Source organism: Vicugna pacos, chromosome 7 (genome assembly GCF_048564905.1).
Source record: "Vicugna pacos chromosome 7, VicPac4, whole genome shotgun sequence".
NCBI lineage: Eukaryota > Metazoa > Chordata > Mammalia > Artiodactyla > Camelidae > Vicugna > Vicugna pacos.
In genome coordinates, this window is record NC_132993.1 from 14,307,326 (window position 1) to 14,329,820 (window position 22,495).

Genomic DNA, 22,495 nt, shown 5'->3' on the forward strand with positions numbered 1-22,495 from the left:
GATCACTCTGTAAGGATTCCTTACCCTCGGGCCTCACCTACAGAGGAGATGACACCCTTCTCACCAACACATTTCTTACTGCTTTAATAAGTGGAGTGTTCCTTTGGGCCACAGTCAACCAATGGGCTTCCCAGCTGTATCTGGCATGCCACTGCAACTCCAGCTTGCCTGTTTCTGTGAGACTTTGATTGCTTCTTCCTCTATCACAGCAATTCTGGCGTTGCTACTTCACTTAAAATTAACATGCACGGTTTTTTTGGCTCAAGTCTTCAAATGCTATCCTAGTATTAGTGTTGGCAACTTAGTTTTAGCATCATCATCCTCTGGGGCTCCTGATAATGTGTTAAATTCTCTATCGCAGATGAGGGCTCCCACACTGAGAGACTCTCCTATATCCAGCTTTAAGTTCTGCCCCTATTTGTCCTGTTCCCTCAGGACCCAGTCCCATAAACACCTTCGCATTCCCGCTCGACCTATTGGTTGGGTCCTGCAGCTAGATCTTTTGAGATGTCGTCTTTTCTCTCTCTCAGCCGTCTCTGAACTTTCCTGGCTGGGTACATGGGTGTGAAAAGATTATTAAGTCATCTGAGACACCACTAGGAAGAATAGATCTAACGCTAGGCTGGCATTTGAAACTTCAGCAAAAAAACAGTCCCTGTTAAGTGGGGGAGCAACGCCAGAATTGCTGTGACAGAGGAGCCAGCAATCAAAACCTCACAGAAACAGGCAAGCTGGAGTTGCTATATTTGGGACAGCTGGAATACCCATCAGTTGACTGTAAAACCCCAAAGCGAAGTCAAAACTATTTCTAGATAGCAGAATCCTTTCTAAGGCATACATTGTACAGTGATATTCTTTGATATAAATTCATGAAGCCAGGAGGGGCACAATCTGAGTAATTTCGGTAAATTTTGTAGGTTTTTTCCTCAACTGCGGGCTGCTGTAGCAACATAGTCTGCACAAAAGCAAGTGGTGTTAGTTTCACCAGCAGAAGAGCATTTTCCTCAGTTAAGGGTGAAGAGCACAGCCAGTTATTTCCTGGAATGTCATATTGTTAGCCAGATGATATATTATATAGCTTCTCTAAATATCTGTCGTGATTTGTAGTTGGTAACTGTGGTAATGTCAGTCCTGTCTTTTAAAAATATAGTTTTTGTTACACAGAAAATTTCATGAAAACAGCTTGCTTGGTGAATACTCAGCATTAAAATTATAACCTTTATTGGTAAGATCACCAATTATGGGTCAATCAGAGCTGAACATGGAAATTAATTTTCATGGACGACCATTATTATAATTGTAGCTGATTGCATCATTAGGTAAATACTTTCATATAAGGAACTTCCCTGCTCTTCTAGGACAAAGATATAAACCCAACACTTAAAGTCTTGTATGCAGTTTTGGCGATATTGAATATTAACACTAAGTATCTGTATAAAGCATTTTTATCCTAGAATCAGAATGGTCATAAAAAATAGGAAATATAAACATCACAGTTAAAATAGTTAACATGTAAATTGAAATGTAAATCAGTGACCATTGTTATAGGTTTAATTTCAATTATACCTTAATTACAAGGTTAGGCTATCCTTCCATGAAGTTGTCTGCCTGTGATAAAAATATTCAGGACATCACCTCTTAGCCTCGTCATTACAGTCTGACCAATTTGTGTTTACAGTGCTATTTTATATTGAGAATCCTGTACCCCAAATTTTGCTTTTCCCAACTCCCACAAGAGAGACTCAATTTATGACCCGTATCTTGTAGCAGGGGCCTTTGGATAAATTATGGAAAAATCAGAAACTGAAAATACTAAGACTGACTACTTGTGATTAATATATTGTAGTTACCAACAGAAGAATGGAGGGATGCAGAAGGCTCTACTGAGGAATAATAAAATGTCAATCTATGTGTGTGAGTTGGTGATTACCCTTGAACAAGGGTGTATTATGAACAATAAGGGCATTGATAAATTTTAAGAGGCTATAATTAATGCCATAATGTATGTTAAACCCAATGGACCAGAATTTAGATTTTTCAAATTCTGATAAAGCAACGATGGAGTCACCTAATTTGCAGCATTGTCAGAAGTTACAGACACTGCCCCTTACAATTCCATTTATAAAGGCATTATTTATTTTAATTTAGATGACTGCATAGGTTTGTATTTTGAAAATCATGAATACTTATCAAAATTTTAGCTTAACACCAGTACAGTTAATATAGGAAGCTTTAGGAAGTGCAGGAAAATAAGATTTTCTATGAATAAATAAACCCTAATCTTGCATATACTAGGATAATAGTACCATTTTCACTCATGATAGAGCCAAAGAAAAAGTGTGTTGTAAAACTAGCCTAATGTTCAGTGATTCGCATTGCCAGCCAAGGGTACACATATTTGTGGAAAACTGGGCTGTATAGTTCGTTAAATAGAAAAAGTCAACAATTTGCTTGTATAGGGAAGGAGATCAGTTCATGGAGGCTTTGCTAATTAAAGACTGAAGGCTGAGCTCTGGATAGGACAGAATTAGCCCATAAGTCTATGGATCATTGGTTAAAACAATAATAAAAATGTCCCTTTTTATTAGAAAAAAGTTTCAATTAGATTGGAGTGAGTTTGCAGGTGGTTCACTCAAAGGTCAAACAAATGTCATTTTTTATTGGTTAGAAGAACGTTTCAATGAGGTTGGTGTGGGTCCGCACCTGGTCACTCAAAGGTCTTAGTTATTCATCAGCTTCAGCTGGTGAAATGCTTCAACGTCACGGGTGTTCGTCCGCTTCCTCTGGTTAAAAGCAGTTGCTTTGGAACAGCACAACCAGTCTGAGATCTGCTCTGACTGGAAAAGTTTTCTTTTACTTTAGTAAGTATCAAATTGCTGTGGTATTTTTATCCCACTGGGTAAGTTTACAAGAGCACTGTGATAGTTTTATTTTGCTAGATATAGTGAGCTTTGCATCTAATGCTGATGAACATTTTAGCTATTAAATGTGAAATACATAGAAGAGTATATGCATTTTTCAAAAATGATAGGGAGTATTTGAGCAAAGTCTTTGAAGTTCTCTGTTTTAAGATAAATATTGATTTGGTCTTAGTTTATAATTCCCTTGGGTTTGCCTTTTGTACTATGCCAGTAGGTATGGAGTGGTTTATTTTGCTGTTGGTGGTTAGAGTTTTGGAGGCAAGAGCAGTATCAACTCTTGTGTTAAATCAAATCAAATTAAACAGGGAATCAGGCTACGGTCAGGAAATTCCCTCTTCCAAACCTCAGTTCAATACATAAACAATAAAATCGTTTGTTTTAAGTAAAGCCCTTTTTCCTGGTTTCAGCCAAGGCTGTAAAACTGAGTGCTGTTTGTTACATGCCGTGGATTACGTAAGAAACAGAGGCAACAGAGCTCTAGCTGCTCAGAATAAATGTTGTTTAAACTTTATTCCGAAAAACTCCAAGAAGTTTACCTCCCAAAGTTCTTGGTATTTGTAATTCTGAGGTCAGTGAGATCTAAAGCATCTGACCTCAACTGCCTATTTTCCTCTTTAACAGTGATGAGCAAAATCGCCCTTAAAATTCAGAGTCTGTTGAAATTCAGTCAGGGCATCTGTCAGTACCATCATAGCAGGTTTGGGCCAGTATTTAAAAGTGGGTAACTAGGAAACTGACTCTGGCTATGCTGAGATCCCAGCCAGAGCCTCCCCACTGCAGGTGGTCTGTGGGAGCTTCATCTGTGAAGGCTCCAATGTGGTTCTATTTATGTTTTTAGGTGACAGTAACCCTGAAGCCATGGCTGCTGTGACTCTACCAGGCTAGAATCCAAAACCAAGCGTAGAGCTGATTACCACCAGGCTCGTTTTGAAGGGACCCACCACAATTTTGCATAAGCTCAGTGCCTAGCGCCCCGGTCATGGCTGGCCTCGTCTGTTTCCAGTATCGGCCCAGCTGTCAGGGCCACACTGGGCTGTATGTTCCTCCCTGAGGTCAGAAGGCCAATATTCAGTAGAGAAAGGGGTGGGCAAATCCATTCACTCTGTACCATGGAATAGAACATTGCGCATGACACACTGGACGACTTTGTCAGCAAGGGGTTGGAAGAGGGTCCAGCAGTAAGTGCACTCCCTCCCTTATGTGTACTGTGTTACAAAGAACTTTTCAAATGCATGGTCTCGTTCGGTGCTTGTAACCATTCAGTGGTGTTGGAGAAGTTTATATTTTTATCACCACTTTCAGGGGGAGGGAGAAAGTGGAACGGTTCAGTGATCCGCCTAGCACGTTGGCTGTGTCTGTAGCGGCTGGAGGAGGGTGTAGTGAGGGGGCATATATTTAGGTGCTTTGGGTTAGGTTTTTATAGTCTGGATGGCATGAGGTTTGTAATTGGGTCACAATGTGGTAGCAGTGACTTTTTCGTTCAGTTAATCAGAAAGTGTTCATGCCATTCCTATGACATTCAAAGTGGTATGCTGAGTTGTAGAGATCTATTAAGAAATATTACTAAGACTTCTCTCAAAGAGCTTATAGTTCCATTGGCGAGCATACACGTGTACATAACATCACCAGCAACGTAGGGCACCTGTTCATTAATGCCAAGGCGGGTACAGCAGATAAGGCCTGCGGGTTAGGACAGATCACAGTGAATGAGGTAAGCTTTGAAGATTTTGTTGTTGTTAGCTTTTGTACTGGAAATAAAACTCAGGTGCTGTATATGAAATAGTGGTAGGTATTCTAGATGGTGGGTTGGAAGTTTAAAACACCAAAAAAAAAAAAAAAGGGGGGGAAAAAGATAAAATGGCCAGAAAAAAAAGGAAATAGAAAAAGACATGTTGTAGAATATAATGAAATCCATCTCACTATAGACAGGAATTTATAATGGCGAGGAGTGGGAGATTGATGTAGAAAAACTGGCTGGAAAGTTTATGGATGGCACTGAAGCCAGCATGAATAGTTTCTTCTGTAATCTTGAGGGAAGAAATAGTTATTTGAATGTTTGAGATTGAGGCTGATATTTACAAAGCAGCGTTTTCCCTGGTGGCATGGCCCAGGGTGGAGGGAGAGACAAGACAGCAGTGGAGCAGACATCCAGACATGATGTGACCAGTCACCGGGGCTTGGTGCCTGCTAGCCATGGGGTCCAGGGTGGGAGAGCCCCGCCATGCAGCCTGGGCTGTCCTCAGGAGTCCCTGCCCAGGTGCTGCACCAGGTTCCAAGTACTTGCTCTGGGAGGCCGGCTTCCTCCCTCCCACAGCTGTCACAAATTGTTGCTGTAACTCTAAAGAGAAGTTTTAATCTTTTCTTTTTTGGCTCAGTCCATCAGGAGTGGGCTTGAGCAACGAGGAGGAACTTTTCGAGTGACTCCAGAGTAAAGTCATTCCTGCTTATTTGGTGCCATTTTATTTCATGTTGAATAGTTTGTTTCATCTTTGAAGGGACCTGCTGAGCCAACCCTTCGGCCCTCTGGACTTGGTGTCCTGTCTCTAAGCTGTTTCTGGCAGGCAGCTGTAACTCTCGGGTGCTGGGGGCTGGGTGGGTTGAGGCCGGTCACCACAGCAGTGAACCCGTGGATACCCACCTGTCCTAATAATTCAGTCCATGTGTGTTTTACAGGCAGTGCCTCCTATCCTGGGGAAGTGATATTCTCATTGCCGAGGAGGCATTGCGAGCCTCATTGTTTGTGGGGAGATGAGTGTGTTTCGGGTCCTTAAGACCACCCCAGTTTCAGTGATTCATTAGGAAGACTCATAGGACACAGTAGTTACTCACAGTTGTGATTTATTACAGTAAAAGGCTACAAAGCGAAATCAACAAAGGAAAGGCACACGGGGCAAAATCTGGAGGAAACCAGGTGTAACCTCACAGTTGCAGACGATGTGCTTAATTTTTCCAGCACAAGTTGTGATAACATATGTGAAATATTCTCTGCCAGTCTCATCACAGACTCAGTGCCTGGAATTTTTATTGGGGGTTGGTTATACAGGCACCCTCTGCATAGCATGTACCCAACTTCCAGACTCCCAGAAGGAAAGCAGGTGTTCAACGTACACTGGGTTTGTTTGTACAAGCCGTTCAGTGAGCCACTCTTAACTGTCCTGAGAATTGGGGAACCCTGCCTGAAGTTCAAGTTCCCAGATGCCGGCCGAGGGCCAGCCTTGCAGGCAGGCCTTTGTAAGGATAGCTGACTCAGACTCATACTTAAGTTGCTGAGAAAGGGATATTGATGGAGAAACTTTTCAAAATCTAGGAGAGTCTGATGTTGAGAAGAGGTCATGTTTCTCGAAGTGCAATTTGAGATTGTGAGAAAAAGAGAAAGGTTCGAGGAGTAGTCTCAGAGCACAGAGGACCGAAACTGGTCCTGGTCTCGTGTGCACATGCAGGAGATGGGAGAGTAAGAGCAGAGCTGGGATGTGTTTTGGGAGACCAAGAGAGGCGAGAGAATCCAGAAGGAGAAGATGCTCGATAGTGTATAAAATGCTGCAGATAGGTGGGCGTTACGGGGACTGCAAAAATGCCGTTGAGACTTCTTTTAATAATGTGTGCATGCAGTTTTTTTAAGTTAAAATTCTCTATACACATTAGCAAGACCTATTCAGCCAGTGCTTTAAAAGCTTTCCTGCCCATCTTGTCTTTCTGTTTTCTTTGGATCACTTTACAAAAGCCTTGTCTGAAGATTTTTTTGTTGTTGTTGCTCTGCATTAGTTTGTTTGGACTTAGATTTCACAGGCAGATAGAAACGGATGAGCTTTGGGAAGGTTAAAAACATTCCCTGAGCATTACTGTATCCTTCTTTCTGGTAATTATTCAGGGGCCGCTGCAGCCAAAAAAGAACCTCTTCTTTTCTTGATGAAAAAGTAATTCTGTTTGCTCATTAAGAGGATTGTGTCTGCCATTCCATTAATCTCATTGCTGTTTGCTGGCGAAGAATGGAGATTGAAGGCTGCTTGTTTTGAGTCCCGACATCCCAAGGGGATGGTGAAAGTGTCTGAATTTCCTCCTACACCCTCGGACTCCTCCCAGACGCTCACTTCTAGGTCCCCTGCCTCTCTCATACTTAGTTTCTGTCTGCAGGTTCTCGGATGTTAAGGTTGTATAGGACCTCTGAGACGGATGACCACTGTTGGAAAGAACCATGAGAACCAACAGTGGCTTTTCTTTTGCTTACAGTAGAAACATGTCAGAACCACATTTATTTGGGGAAAAAAGAGCAACCCTTTTTGTGGCTGGCTGATTTTGAGGGGTCAGTGGTTCAGCAGATACTGGTGCCTCCTGTTTCACACTCCAGAGGATTTGGGGATAGGAAACTTGCGTGCTAGAGGTGGAGAATCTAAGTGCCGACTGTAGCATTTGCCGTCCCAGTTACCTTAATCCTGGCCTTACTCACTCTTTTGACTTCAGAAGGGCAGATGCATGCTGTGATGGAAGTGGTTTTAATTTTCTGTCTCTTGTTCTAATATCCCAGGGCTTCCAGCAGAAATTCTCCTTCCACAGTAAAGAGATTGTGGCTATCAGCTGTTCCTGGTGCAAGCAGGCGGTAAGTCTGAGGATGAAATGAAACAAAGTGGCTCACGTTTTATCAAAAATAGATTTAGGTTTTGCTGGAGTTCCTGTATATACAGGGAATGTTATCCTAACTTATGTATCATTTCTCTCATAGGATCCTTGAAGGAAGAAAGACAGATTAAAACTATAGAATCGATCTGTCCTCTTGGTGCAGCAGGCAGTGCGTCAGTCTCATAAAACTATAGAACCAAAGCATTACTGAGCTGGGAGAAACTGTAGAGATAAATTAACCCCTTCATTTATGTACACTGAAGCTGCACTTGATTGATGGCAGCTCCTCCTGTGGTAGGAAGTTGCAACTACAGATAATCCCTCTAACACAGAAATTCAGGTCTTGGTTCTTCTGTTTTTGATGTGGGTGACTTTTTTTTCCTAATGGGGCTGTGTCAGGATAGGAGTCGTCTTGTATCCTTTAGGTTTAGGTGTTATTAGAGTTGTCTGTATGCTCGCTGAAGTGTCCCTCTTCCTTTCATTTGAATATATACTCATAAGGATCCAATGGTAATTTCCCTACTAACTTTTCCTATCTTATCTGTCCTTGTATCATTTTTTAACACCTCTGTCCCAACCAGGTGGCTCATTTTTGTTGCTGTTTGCCTACAGACCTGTTTTTTTCTTTAACCAGACGATGTGTACTCCAACTCACAGTTGGCAAACTATGGTCTGTAGACCAAATCTGACTGCTGCCTGTTTTTATAAATAAACTTTTATTGGAGCACAGCCATGCCCATCCATTGCTGTATTGTCCCTGGCTACTTTTCATGCTGCAACAGCAGAGCTGAGCAGTTGAAACAGAAACAGCATGGCCCCATAAGACTGAAATATTTACTACCTGTCTTTTTATAGAAAATGTCTGTGGACCCCTGCTCTAATCTCTCAGTTCCCCTGTTCTTTTGAACCACTGTATAACTGAACAGCCAGCCTGACAAGAAAGGGCTGTGGTGTTCCAGCTAGGTTGACGGTTCACAGGGAAACGTCAGGCCTCTGCCCCCATCAGTTGTACCTAGCCAAGCAAGATCGTGGGGCAGGAGCAGCAGACGCATTTAGTTGAAGCACATGGAATTCACCTTTTTGTGGGTCAAAAACTTCTGAATTTTTGGCAGGTCCATCAGATTCAACCCTAATAACCTCTCTAGCGTAAGTTCCCTAGGTCCTCACGTGTCAGGAAGATCTGCTGTCACTAGGTAGGGGTGCCTTGGTCTGGAAAGCTCAGTGCTTACTGCGTCACCCTCCTGGCACATTTTTTATTCTTGGCATTTCCATCTCTTTTCAGTTAATTGTTACACAAATCATCTTTGTGCTTCTGTTCAAGAACATGTTCACAAATATAAGGCTGTCCTAGTCCTTGAATGAAATTATGCCGACAAGGCAGTATATCCACCTGGAGAGGAAGAAGCAGCTCTAGGGTTCAGGGGTCCCCAACACTGTCTACATTGCTGTTTCCCTGATCTGGTGAGATGCCACTTGCAAGATAGCATCAACCTGGCCTCAGATAGCCTGCATCCGCTCCCGCCCCTGCAGGTATGCGGTGGTGGTTAGGTGGTTGACCCAGGGTCATTTAATTTGGGAACTCAGCCCCACTCTGCAGTGGACACCTGTGCTCTATTTTTGTTAATCTGTAGTCCAATTGAGTCACTACAGAAACGACTTCTGCTTGACTGAGCTTTGGTCAATTCCACCTATCTTTGTGTTCCCCAGTGTCCCACACTGTAGAAGTTGATATTTCAAGGGCTGAAAATATAAAACATTTCAAGACAGATTACAGTGGTGGTATATTTTAATACTAAAGAGCATTCCTTCTAGGATACTTGATGTCAAACAATCAAATGACTTCTAGGGGCACTTTCTGCAGCAGAAAATAAAACTGGGTTTGGGAGCTGGGCTTCATGGATTCATTGCTGACTTTGCCACTTAAAAAGCCAGTGCAGTTTTGCATGTAGTCTCCAGATTACGCGTCACTCAGGTATAAATTGAGAGAGCTGGGATAGGTGGTCCTGGAGAGCTCTGCCATTTTAGAAATGCAGTGGCCCTTGATTTGGGGGTTTATTTAATTACTCAAAAGAAAAATCACCTTTTAAAGAAAGAATTCAAATAACATTTCTATGGTATATCAAATTGTTTGCAGAGCGCAAGTAACTGGTGGTAGGGGAATTATTTGTTATCTTATTAATTTGTATTTCATGCTTAATTAATTGATTTAGTAATTTGCCTCTGAATCATGTCAGATCTTGAAGATATTTAAAGATAAAATCGCCCTGATACAATTGGGGTGACTATATTTGCCAATTTTCCTGAGACAGTCATAATTTATGTCTGTTTTTCCAACATAATTATTATCAATGCTCCCTTTCATTCTTAAAATTGTTTCAGTTAAGATGATAAATTCTGTGGTCACATTTAGTATAATCCAAGTAGAAGCTAATGTTAATTTTTTTAAAACAATCACTACGATTAAAATTTTAAAGCCCATGATAGTGTAATGGAGATTTTATGTTTTCAGAAAACAAATGTTACCACACATCATTATCACTTTATAGCCACAAACAAGACGACTGAAAATGTGACTGGCCTCAGGTTACTCAGTCCATTGGAACAAGCCTTAAGCCCCTGGAACTCAAGTACTGTTATGGTCATTAGTCTACACTTCCTTCCTTTCAAAAACAAAAACCACTTTAGATTTGCCAAGTGTGATAAGACCATTATTTTTTAAGTAGCCCTAGCCAAACCCAGCAGGAGCAATTGCTTTGTTCCCTCCGGGAACAGCAACTCTCTAGAAGAGACACCTTCTTTCCTGGGTCCCCTAACCTGGAAGGGCTACCTGGGAAGGACTTAAACGCCTATGGATGGAAAAAGGAGAGGCCGACAGGTGGCACTGCCTTCCTGCTTGTCTTCATTTCCTTCTCAGCATTATCTCAGACCAGCCAGGTCTGCGACCAGCACAAGCCAAGTGAAACAAAATTACGTGTGAAGTTAGCATTCAAAGAACTCTCCAAGTCTCTCACTGTTTATGTAAATGTCCTATTAAAAGGTTATAAAGTTTTAGCTGGCCTTATCCTGTAAGATTGAGTTCTTTTTATCAGTTGGTCCTAGTTTGAGTTCTTTTTATCAGTTGGTATTTGTTTGTAAAGCGGAATGAATTTGAAACCTTGTCTCTAAGCTCCTGGCGCTGGTTGGGCAGTGATGAGGAGTGTGGGACCTCAGTGTGCGCGCGCGCGTGTGTGTGTGTGTGTGTACACACGTGTGTGTGCACCTGCACTCATTCCTTCTTGAGGCAGCCTTGCCCTTTGCACAGAATTGTTTATTGGCCTGTTTTTCCCTTCAGTTTCACAATAAGGTGACCTGCTTCATGCTGCATCACATTGAGGAACCCTGCTCCCTGGGGGCTCACGCGGCTGTCATTGTCCCACCCACCTGGATCATTAAGGTGAAGAAACCTCAGGTAACTGCCGGGACCCCGGTGCTGCTGGGCCAGTGCAGAGAAAAAGTAACCGTTGCTTCTTGCTTTTCTCCCCCTGACGAGTCTCTGGGTTCCTCCAATCTCTGCTCACTCCTCCCCACAGTCCCAAGCTTAGCTTCCCAGTTCATCCTATTAGCCCATCACTGTACTGTGTGGGGCTCTCTCAGGGAACCAGCCTCCTCTTCCTAAAGAAATCTGAGACCCACCGCAGGCATGCTTCCTCCCCTGAATTCGTGTGTCCATGCTCTTCTCTTTGATGGGCGCTCTCCTGAGTAAGTTGAGGACCCGTGGTGGGTACAGCTGATTCTTACACTACTCTCTTCTCTTCCAGCCTGGGCACCCCCAGGGAGTGGCGGTGAGGGCACACTGTGCAGGCTTCAGTGTTTGGTTGAGATTACCACCACTTCCAACCTGAACGGCAGACTGTGGGTCATGACCTTCCCAAATACACAAGGCCTGCTTAGAGAGCAACACTCTTTTCTTAAGGCAAAGTAGAAATTTATCCTCTCAATACCTAATCTCATTCTGTATTCGAGCCTCGTTGTACTTTCTGTCCTGGAGAGCGTCTGCTGTAATATTCTGGGAAACCTCAGTGGTTTTCCACAAGGTCCTCATTTTCAATAGAACCCTTTCTACCTTTGTACTATACATCTTAGACAGTTATCTCCGGGTTAGGGGATAGCAGACTTTTAATGCTACGGGGAGATTACACCTCCCCTAGGGTGCAGGGACCTTGAGGAGTTTTCTTGAATGCAATAGCTTTGAAAGATCTGGCAGTCCGACTTCATATGATCTCCAAAGTCATCATGCAGTGTATTCTCATTAGCTCAGTTTTACGTAAAAACTGGTGGATCAGGGACACTTTTTTCTTTCATGTGTTTTATGTAGTTTTGCTTCAGTTGTTGAGTAACATTTACTAGTAATCTTTGCAAGTTACAATCCATAGAAGCCCTTAGGAAATGTTTTTCAGAGGCAAGTACAGTATCTATACGTTAGAAAATGGAGCATGTAGTTATTTCACTTTACATCTTAGAGCCAAATGCCAACAGACGCTTAGTGCGTTGTCCAAGGTGATCAGTTACAGTGCTGCATCAGAGATTGAAGTGCACTGGTTTCCAATTTAGTGCTATGTTTTAGAATCTCTTCAATAGTTTTACTTCTTTGTGTGTGTTTTCCCCCTAAAATTCAGTGATCTCTCCATGTGCTTTATAGTGAACGTTCAGTTAAATCAGTATGTTTTCATCAAAAGCCTGGATGGTACCAGGAAGGCTCCTAATTGTGATGTAATACATGATCCTGGCTCTGGAGAATCATGTAGTTATTTTAAGGAAAGATCAGGGAGAGTTTCATGAAGGAGGTGGGGTTTTTTCCCATCTTTAAAGGTGGGTGGGATTTAGATCAGTGGAGAAGGAAAAAGCACGCAGGAGGCGGGCACAGGCGAGGATACTGTGTCCCAAATGATAGTCATGGAACTGGAGACTAGTGTGACTGCCAAGGAAGGTGTATGTAGGGGGTGTAGGAATGAGCGCAAGATTGCTCAAGCCTGACTGGGGGTTATTTTTGATCCATGCGAACTTTGTCCTTTTAAACAAAGGAGTGATGGAGTAAAACTGTACTTTAGAAGGAAACAACTCTCAGGAGAGTGTAGGCTGACCTGGTGGTTTGGGGCTTTGGAGGACTGGAGATAGAACAGGAAAATAAGAAGGCAATACCACTTTTCAGGGAAATTCTAAGTTTGACTTTTCTAAACTAAAAAAAAAAAAAAAACTTTGTTGTTGACATTTTCAAGGAAATGAAGAAAAAGAGAATAATGAATTCTTCTATAACTGTGAACTTTTCTCTATGATTGTTTTGTCTGTCCCCTGCCACACCATATTTTCCTTTTGCTTAACTAAATTTGGTTTTGAGATTCACATGCCTTTGTAAGAAATAACACAGAAGGGTCCCACATACCCTTACACCCTTTCCCCTCCTGGTAACTTCTTGCAGCGTTACAGTCTAACATCACAACTGGGACGTTGACACTGGTTACTCAAGACATAGACTAGCTCCATCGCCGCAAGCATCCCTCATGTTGCCTTTTCACGGCCACAGCCATTTTCTTGTGGTCTCACCCCATTTACTCTGTCTTCCTGAAAGTGGAAATCTGTAAATGCTTCGTTTTGCTTCTCGGAAAGATAACATTTTAGAAAGAAAACTATTACCTCACTCATCAACATTAGATAATTTGAGGCGGCGTTTTTAAAATATTTTCTGATTGTTTCAAATACATCTTTTTAAAGTTTTTTTTTCCAAATTAGAATCTAAAGTCTACAACTGCCTTTTTTGTTGACTTCTCTCTTAAATCTCTTAATTCATAATAATCTATCTTTCATGCCATTTATTTATAGAATAAATTGAGTCACTTTGCCTGTAGAATTTCCCATATTTTTATTATGGCTGATTACATCCTTTTTGTATTTTAGAATTATTTCCCTTATTGCCCATATTTCCTGTAAAAATAATAATCAGATATTTAGATACATAGACTCATTTAGATTCAGGTTTAATTTCCTGGCAGGAGGACTCCATGGATGCTGGTGTAAATTTCCATAATGTTGCTTTTAAAGGAACATGGTACCAGGTGGTTCACTCTCGTGATGTTAAGATCAGTCAGTGCGTTCAGGAGCTATTATCCTAATCCATTGTTATAAACTTGTTCATTAGCCTTTCACCTAGTGTTTTTTTATCCATTAAATATTGTTACATAAATCTGTTCTTTCACTAGGGGTTGCTAAAGGGGGATTTTCCAATTTTTACTCCTCTTTTTAGCTACAGTTTTTCTGTAAAGAGACTTTTCCCTTATAACCAGCAAGTAACATAACAAATGTTTGTGTGCTTGCCTTTGTAAATTTTCGGAATGATGAGTTGGTACTTCAGCAGCTTTTGTTAGGTGGCAGGGTGGTGGTGGTGGTGATTTTTGGAGAGTCTTCACAGTCTGGATGCTAAAGTCCAATTTTTTTTTTCATCACACACTTCTATTATCTTCTATGATTCAGGATATTGTAATAAAAAGAAAGAGAGCTCAAATTTATTGAATGCTTCATATGGGCTAGGAAATATTTTAAGTGTTTTACATTCAGTATCTCTTTTTATTATCACTGTGCCCTATGAGGTAGATATTTTATTAGTCCCACTTTGTGAGAAAGCTGAGGAAGGTGAGGACTAGAGAAGTCAAATAAATAACCCAGGGCTATATAGTTTTAAAGTTTGAGGTGGCGTTGAACCCAGGAATTCTGATTCTGGAAACCAAGCTCTTAATGATATGCTGTGCTCCCTGACTGTCTTGCTACAGCAAGCCTTGCTGAATCACATGTCTAACAGTTTTGGTGGCTCCTCCTCCTCTGGGCTCCAAAGCCATCAAGTAATTTAGTCAATCAACTAAGTTCTATGTAAAAGCTGGTGTCTGATGAGCTTAGGGGGCAACATAGACGTGATTAAGAGCTTGCGAGTCAGTCTGGGGTCTATAACCTTGATCTGCCACTTAGTAACTTGTATAATCTCAAACAACTTAAACTCTTCAGTTTCTCATCTGCAAAGGGTGAATAATACTAGTACCTAATTCATGGAGTTTTCGTGAGGACTAAGCGAAAAAACAAAAAATAAAACACATAGAACAGCACCAGGCTCATTGCAACCACTCAGGTGTTAGCAGCTGTTGTTTTCCTTCTTGTAGGAGTACAGGATATCAGGTGACGCTGTCCAACAACAGACTGAAAACAGTGGACAGTCCTCCAGGGGTCAGGACAGAAATTACTGATCCCTGAACCATCTGTATTACAGTGAAAGAGGATGAGATTTCCAGTGGAGAGGGTAGAAAGAGACAAGAGTAGGGACCATGCCTGGCATCTACTCTGTTTCCAAGTGCACCTTGAAATACTGTATAGCTGTTACATTTTACACTGCAGTGGGATTGTGTGTTTACGAGCACAGTGCCTGTCCTATGGGAGACAGTCAGGACCTATACATTTACTTAATAAAAGGATGGACGAAAACTGGATGAACATCCACACCCAGAAAGAGGAAGGAGGAAGAGAATCCTGTAAGACAGTGAACTATGATGGCGTAAAGTTTCATTGTTAAAAGTGGAAAGAAATAGGACAGTTGTCAATGTTAAATTCTGTGGACATTAAAAAATAACAAGGATTGAGAAAAGTCTTTGGGATGAGATCATTTATGACCATAAAAACTATAGTTTGTAGAGAGTGGAGCATGGGTGGCAACCTGTTAGTGATGGTATGGATGCAGTAAGATTACAGAATTTGTTGGACATTGAGAAGCAGTTAAAAAAAACAGTTTGGAAAGTAGATTGAGAACAACAGATAAAATGTTTTTCCAACTTCTAGAATTTTTATCTATCTATTCCCCCATTGTCTATGTATTTCTGTATTCTATGACACTGCTTAAAAATGATAAGATAGTCTGAATTGAATCAAGGAAACATTTAATTAACCACATTAGAGATGCTATTATATGCCATGGGAGGTCCAAAGATGAATCAGATATTCATTTGATGTCTACAAAGGGTATACTCCCCAGTGGGGAAGGTAGACACAACCATCTAAACCATTGGTCAGAGTGTGGATTCTGGGGAGGATTTCAGCCACGTGTAAATCTTTAGTAAAGCAGTAGCTTTCAGATGTCTAGGAAGGTTTGCCTTTTTGATCAGTGTGCGTCTTATAGAAGAGAGAGATCTGGCCCCTTCCTCTCACCACCCTATGTCTATATAGGGTGGTGAGAGGAAGGGGCCAGACAGAGTGGTTGAATCAGCCCTGGTCAGTGAGACGCCTACACGTCTAAGATGGAGAATGGGAAGCCACCTAAGATATGGAAACATGGAGCAGGATTGGACAGCTTCAGTCCCAGAGAGCAGCCTAGGCTAAATGGAAAGTATGTCATTTGTGCTTGGTCTTGAACGATGGAGGGGGGCACTAGACAGAGGGATGAGAAAGGACAGTGCATGTTGATAGGACAAACCAAGAGCAACAGTTAAGAGGGATCATCAAATAAAGTTGGCTTTATTTGTGATGCTTGTGTCTAAACGACTCCAGAGAAGAAGAGGAAAGGAAATCTGCTGAGTGTATAATGGTCAGGAGAAGTGGGTTGTACAGAGGTGGAATTAAACTGTGTGTTTTCCTTCTCTGTTAAAAGATGGCTGGTTCTGAGTGGATGATTACTTCAGGACCAGCAGGGAACAGAGCTGGGTGAAACTGTGATGGTAGGGGAAATGAGGGCTGCCTGGATGATTTGCTGGATTTCATCACCAGGTTATTTGGAGAGACCTAGAGGTTAAGAAATAATGGAAGGTAGAGGACTGAAAGGAATTAAAAGGAAAAGAAAACCAAATTTCAGGAACCAAGCCTGACTCTGTTGATATAAAGTCAAAGTTATATTTAAAGTTACAGATTTAAAGTCTGTGTTTCTTCTCTGAACTGAAAATGTTAGAGGATAATGTTTTGACCAGATAAACAAGTTAAAGATGTTTAGTGGGGAGGGTATAGCTCAAGTGGTGGAGTGCATGCTTAGCATGCACAAGGTCCTAGGCTCAATCCCTGGTACGTCCATTAAAAAAATAATTAAATAAACAAACCTAATTACCGCCCTCCTCCCCCTCAAAAAACAAAAGACATTTAAATACTAGTGCAAGTACTTGGAGCTGATGGAGCAAGACCTGGGTGAGATGAAGTTTTTGTGGGGTTAGATTTGTAAGGGGAAGACTAGAGGTGTGTGTTTTTAATAAATAACATCATTCTACACTTAACAGCTTTAATATTGGCTTTCCTAATTAAAAAAAATCTTAAGGGAAACATCTATATTAATATATATAGATTTGACTCCCTTTTAAACTGCTGTATACATTCCATACTATGGATATTTTACAATCTATTTAAGCCAACTCCCTACTGATAGATATTTATATTCTTTCTAATGGTCTACTTATGAAAATGCCACAGCCAACTCCTGCTTAGCCTCATGTGGGCTTTCTTCATGCCAGCCCTTATTTCTTATGATTGGATAATCTTAAAATGCTGGGGACCCCAAGACATGTAATAGCAATGACCAACAGTCTCTCTCAAAATTGCACAAGCGACTTCCTTTGATCAAGTCTAGAGGTTAAGTAATAATTGCTGTGATTTGGCCAAATATACCTGAGGAGCAGCTGAGACCCTGTCCTTAATATTTGAATGAGTTTTCTTTCTTCTTCTACTTAGCTGTCCTCTCAGCCACCTTTGCTGCAGTGGTCCAGCTGGGGCAGGGCAGAGGGAGAACGCTCTTTAACAGACAGAGTCCACGACTCTCCCACTTACTATCCATCAGAGTTTTGACCAGTGTATGATGGGGGAAGACTTCAATTGGGATGATGAAGTGAGAGATCTTCTCTTTAGATCTGTTATTTTGACTGGTCCTTTGTGAGCCCATCGCCCAAGGAAATCCCTGAAGAGTAGTAAGAGGCAGTTAGGTTTCACTCACAGTTGAGTAATTCACCCACAGGGTTTCTTAACATCCCAGGAAGGAGCCATAACTATGGTAAAGATTGGTGATGGAATTATTTCTGTGGCAAGGTAAAGCTGCTCCAATACCTGGTACCAGGAAACAAAAAGCCTTTCTCTTTTGTTGGGATTTTTAACGAAAGAGCGGGCACAGAACGTGCAGGGGTGAACGCTGTTGGAATCAGGAGAATGTAAAAATCCAAAGGAGAACACAACATTTCGCTGTTTGAACAGCATTGAACTTGCAAAGTGAACCCTTTGTCTCACTGAGTTCGCTGCCCCTGGTAACAGGGGTGCTTTGTTTTAGGACACAGGGCAAGTATTAAAGGTTTCTTGACTGTATCACCAACAATTCTAGACAATAATGACTTGGTACAATTTTTACCTTCTGGAAAAGCATGTTGTTTTGTTTAACTCTTACAATACCGACCAGGCGGGGTGAGCGATATTGTAGATTCACGGCCCTAGGTGATTTGTCATGGCCAAAACCCAGATCTGCCTTCACATCCCTCTGTTCTTCCTTGAATGATGCTGCCTTCTAAAAGAAGTTCTATATTGAGACAGAGATACATATTTACACAGGAAGAGAAGGAAGCGTCGGGAATTTGGAGGTGTGCGGTGAAATTCCATACTGCTTATCTCTTGCCATTGGACCATCCCTAGGGCCATAACTCACTCAGAGCTCACATAGAAGCGTCCACGTTCTGTAAGTCACCCGCTGTGCTTGATCTTTGCCCCTCCTGTTTTGTGAGATGAAGAAGGCTTCAGATGCAATTGGCTTGGTGAGGCTCATAAGCACTTGTATCTGTGTTTGAAAAAAAAAAAGCCATTTTGTGTGTCAGTTCCCTATTAGAGTTGAGTTCCTCGCCTGCTCTGTTTTCAGACACCCAGCCTTATTTTGATGTGGTTTTCTAACCTGTTTCCCAAACATATTTGATCATCGAATCACCTCAAGAGCTGTGATTTCTGTGATCAGGCAAGTTTAGGAAACAGCCTTAGCTTGATCCATTAGACTATCTCTTGGGGTTTAATTATTGAGTCCTGTCAAGAACCAAGGCCCGTAGGGTGTTCCTGCAAGCCCTCGATGTCCTGCATTGCTCCAGGCAGTAAAGGAACAAAAACAACAAAGAAGTGAGGAAACAAGGACTCTCTCCCTCAAGGTCCTTTTCAGGATCAGGAAAGGCTCAGGCAATGTTGTGAACTATAAAAATATTGATTTATCTTTTTCAACGACAATTTGAGTGCATACTGTGTGCCAGGCCTTCATGCTAGGTGCTGGGGATGCACAGCTGTGGACGAGGCAACTAACATTTATGGAAGTGCTTATCATGGGATGGATACCAAGCTAACTGCTTCACACACCTTTTCTCGTTTAAACTTCACAACTGTCCTGTGAGGTAGGTATTAACACCTTCATTTTAAAATTAAGAAACTGTTATTTCGAAAGTTCGACTGACTTGGCCAAGGTCACAGATCTAGTAACAGGGACAGTCAGAAGGTACCCTCGGTCTGTCTGATTCCACAGCTCACATTCCTCAGCTGGATGTTCTGCTTTACCACACCATGTATGTCTCCTCTCTGCCCTCTGTGCTTCCAGCGGATGTTCTCAGCCCTGGCTACACATTAGAATTTGCCTTGGGAGCTTTTTAATTTAATTTAATTTTATTTTATTTGTATTTTATTTTTTTAATTTTATTTTATTTTTAAAAAGTGTCTTTGCCTGGGCTTCACCCCCAAACAAATAAGAATATTTGTTGGGGCCCAGGTATCAGCATTCAGAGCATCATTAACTGCCATCAGGTAGATACTGCTTCTGCCAGTCTCATCATTCACAGCATTCTCCTTGGATCATTTGGCCGGTTAAACACTTAACGGTTCCAAGTAATTTTTCTCCCCTTTTAATAAAACAGAAAGTAGTCAAAATGTAGCAAATAATTGAAGAATGCAGAAGTTTCCCAAAGAGGGACATGATAGTACATTCATTGAAAGAAGAATTCAGAAACTTGGAGATCTGTTTGCTGGAGGAACATAGTCTAGAATGAGCGATGAGAAATAACCTGGAATCCAGAACACCCTGAGCTTCTGGATCCCTTTTCTGGTGAGACTCAGAGAACCTGGAGACTTTTAATCTGATGGGGGAAGAAAACCTTGAGGCAGATGGCGGTGCAAGAAAGTTTCCTTCATCCTTGGTGAGCACAGGCCACAAATTTCTTTTATTTTTTCTTTCCCGTGGTCCAGATGAAAGTGAAATAAAAGCTAAGTAGTTCCAGTCTTCCTAATCTGGATGTGTTAATATCTGACTCTAGACTAAGGTTTATTTTCAATGCTGTAAGGAAAAATACTCTAAAATGTAGAAAAATATTTAAGCTGTTTGGAAACATTTAATTGCTCAAGCAGTGCATTTGTATATACTTCTATCAATTTTTAAGTTAAGAATTTTGTATTTCAGGATTTAAACATTTTGTAAAACATCTATGATGTGGTAGTAATAGCTTACCTTTGTGATGATGGCAATCTAATTAATTATTGGTTCTGCACTAATTAAGTCTGGTTCTGCCTTGCCTTCAACCAGTGAAATGGGGCTGTCTCCTGAGAGAGGTTCTTCTCAAAGCATTTGTATCAAATATTAAGAGTAAATTGTTAGCTGAAGTAGTCACAAAGGTGTGGTCCATAAAATCCCTAGAAAGATCAAGACAGGGAAGGTAAATTTGGTCACTTTGTTTCAACAAGTTGGACACACTTCTCTGAGAAGAAAAAATCAAAGTTACCAGGGGAGGGAAGACTTTTTAAATTAATGGGTCTTTAGCCAGAGAAAGGAGGAGCAGTGACTGCCTTTCTACTGTTATAAGTAACTTAAGGTGAGTCTTTGCACTTTAAAACTGAGCCATGAATGCTGACAGGAGAGTTGGATCATAAAGTTCCAGTGGGGTTGAGTCATTTTATGAACAGGTCACCCCCCCTCAAAGTAAACAGAAAACAAAACAAAACAAAAAGCAAAACGTGAAAAATGGCCTCCTTTTTTACATTTCCACATAGGTGATCTCCATACCAGGAGATGAACTTGAACTTGGTTGGGCGGGAGACGGACCTGGTTGGGCGGGAGACTGGAGCCCCTCAGAGAATTTGGGATTCTTCCATTTTTACTGGGAGGGTTGGCAGGTATAACATGTGTTGTTATGTGAGTCCATGAGAGCCTCCAGGGTTCTCACTCCCTGCCTCTCCGTGTGGTGGGGAGTCGGTCGCTCCTCTGACGCACGCGACGGATCTCTGTCTGTGGCTTACCCATGAACAGTGGCTTGGAAGTGTCAAAGCATGAGAGCATGCCGTCGCCAGCATGTGCCGCCGTCCACCTCTACATGGTTCTGCATGGGAGAGCGCGCGGGCCGTCTGCCCCCGAACTCAGGTGTTTCCTTCCTTCCCTACAGAACTCTCTGAAGGCTTCAAACCGCAAGAAGAAGAGAACAAGCTTTAAAAGAAAAGCCAGCAAAAGAGGAGCCGAAGTAAGTGTTTGAGGATTATGGTCCAACGCAGTGCATCCCTCTTTCTGTAGCCTCCTCGGTCTGACACGGTCTGGCCAAGGTTCTTTTTCTGATTCATACCTCCTACCACTCCTTCCTTCACCACACTCTAGCCACACTGGAATTCTGCCTGTGTCTTGTATACATATAACCTCTTACCAGTTCAGAGTCAGAGCATTGGCAATTGTCTGTGGAAGTTTCATCCCAAAGATGATGAAGATAAAAGTGAATGTTTCTAGAACACTTAGAGTATGAAGAAGAAAATCAAAAGCACGGCTTAATTCTTGGGGGCAAATTATTGGTGGAGATACTTTTCTCTAAGTTCCATGTAGGATGTGCTATTGAGAGTAAGTCCTTTGAAACCAGATGCAGGTGTTTTTGACTTTTTTTTTTTATTTTGGAAGGGGGTGGGGGGCTGCTGGTAACTTCTCACTTTCATTGCTTTGGGCCTGCCTTTCAGGTCACAGATGTATATCAATATTGTTGCTTTCTTCCTTCAGCAGGAAAACAAAGGTCGTCCTTTTGTGATAAAACCCATCTCTTCTCCACTCATGAAGCCCTTGCTTGTGTTTGTGAACCCCAAGAGTGGAGGCAACCAGGTGAGTCATTTCTCTCGAGCTTCACCTGGAAGCTTCAATACTTTCTTGAAAGCACAATTCCCAACACCAGTTGAAACAGCACCACCTAGGGCCCCAAGCACTGGAAGACCACCAGTTTGTCCAGTGGGAGACAGCTTTACCCATGGCAGGCAGCGCGAAACCCAGAGGTTCCATGATTTGTCCCTCCCCGTCCACGCCAGGCTGTACCAGAGGTGCTCAGAAACCTAACTGCTAACATTTTCCTCACAGAGTTTCAAGAAAAGTCATTCTACAATCTCTCTTAGTGAATATATTTGAGGTTTGTCAACTCCTAGAGTCAGGAAGCCTTTAATGAACTTATCTTTATTTCTTTCTATTGTAATTTGGACTCAACTACTTTTCCCGCATCTTGAGAGGAAAGTGAGAACAGTGATTTATTATGCATGATAATCGTGAACCACAGACACCACCAGGGCTGTTAAAACTGTATCACCTTCCACAGATTTCATTTGGTCTTCGCCCAAATTTGATAGCATGATTAGTATCAACCCCATTTGAAGATAAGGAAATGGACTTAGAGAAGTTAAATGTAATGACATGTCTAAAGTTCATAGCTCTAGAGGGAGGGCATAGCTCAGCGGTAGAGCGCTTGCTCAGCATGTACAAGGTCCTGGGTTCAATCCCCAGCACCTCCACTAGAAAATAAAACAAAATTAAAAATTAATTTTAAAAATACATTAAAAAAACATAATTACCTCCCCTCACCAAAAAAAAAAAAAAATTACTCTAGAATCCAGGTCTTTGTCTCCTCATCTAATTCTCTTCTCACTCTCTGAGACTTTTATCAGTTCTCTTTGAGCTTTGATCT

At 41.7% G+C, this 22,495-nt stretch overlaps 1 protein-coding gene across 9 annotated transcripts in view; it reads left to right on the plus strand.

The window, feature by feature from the left end:
* Positions 1–22,495, plus strand: part of DGKI (diacylglycerol kinase iota) — a 261,990-nt gene that overhangs the window by 58,028 nt on the left and 181,467 nt on the right. For 5 of the 9 annotated variants that reach the window (XR_012074228.1, XM_072964373.1, XM_072964375.1 and 2 more), the window contains 4 exons: positions 7,444–7,515; positions 10,867–10,983; positions 20,957–21,031; positions 21,550–21,648. Coding sequence is in view for 8 of the 9 variants with exons in the window: in XM_072964373.1 (XP_072820474.1) it covers positions 10,891–10,983; positions 20,957–21,031; positions 21,550–21,648 (267 nt within the window). In the remaining variant the exon portion in view is untranslated. Of the gene's footprint in view, positions 1–7,443; positions 7,516–8,990; positions 9,066–10,866; positions 10,984–20,956; positions 21,032–21,549; positions 21,649–22,495 lie in introns of those variants that run through there. The other 4 variants (XM_072964374.1, XM_072964381.1, XM_072964372.1 and 1 more) reach the window with 3 other exon arrangements.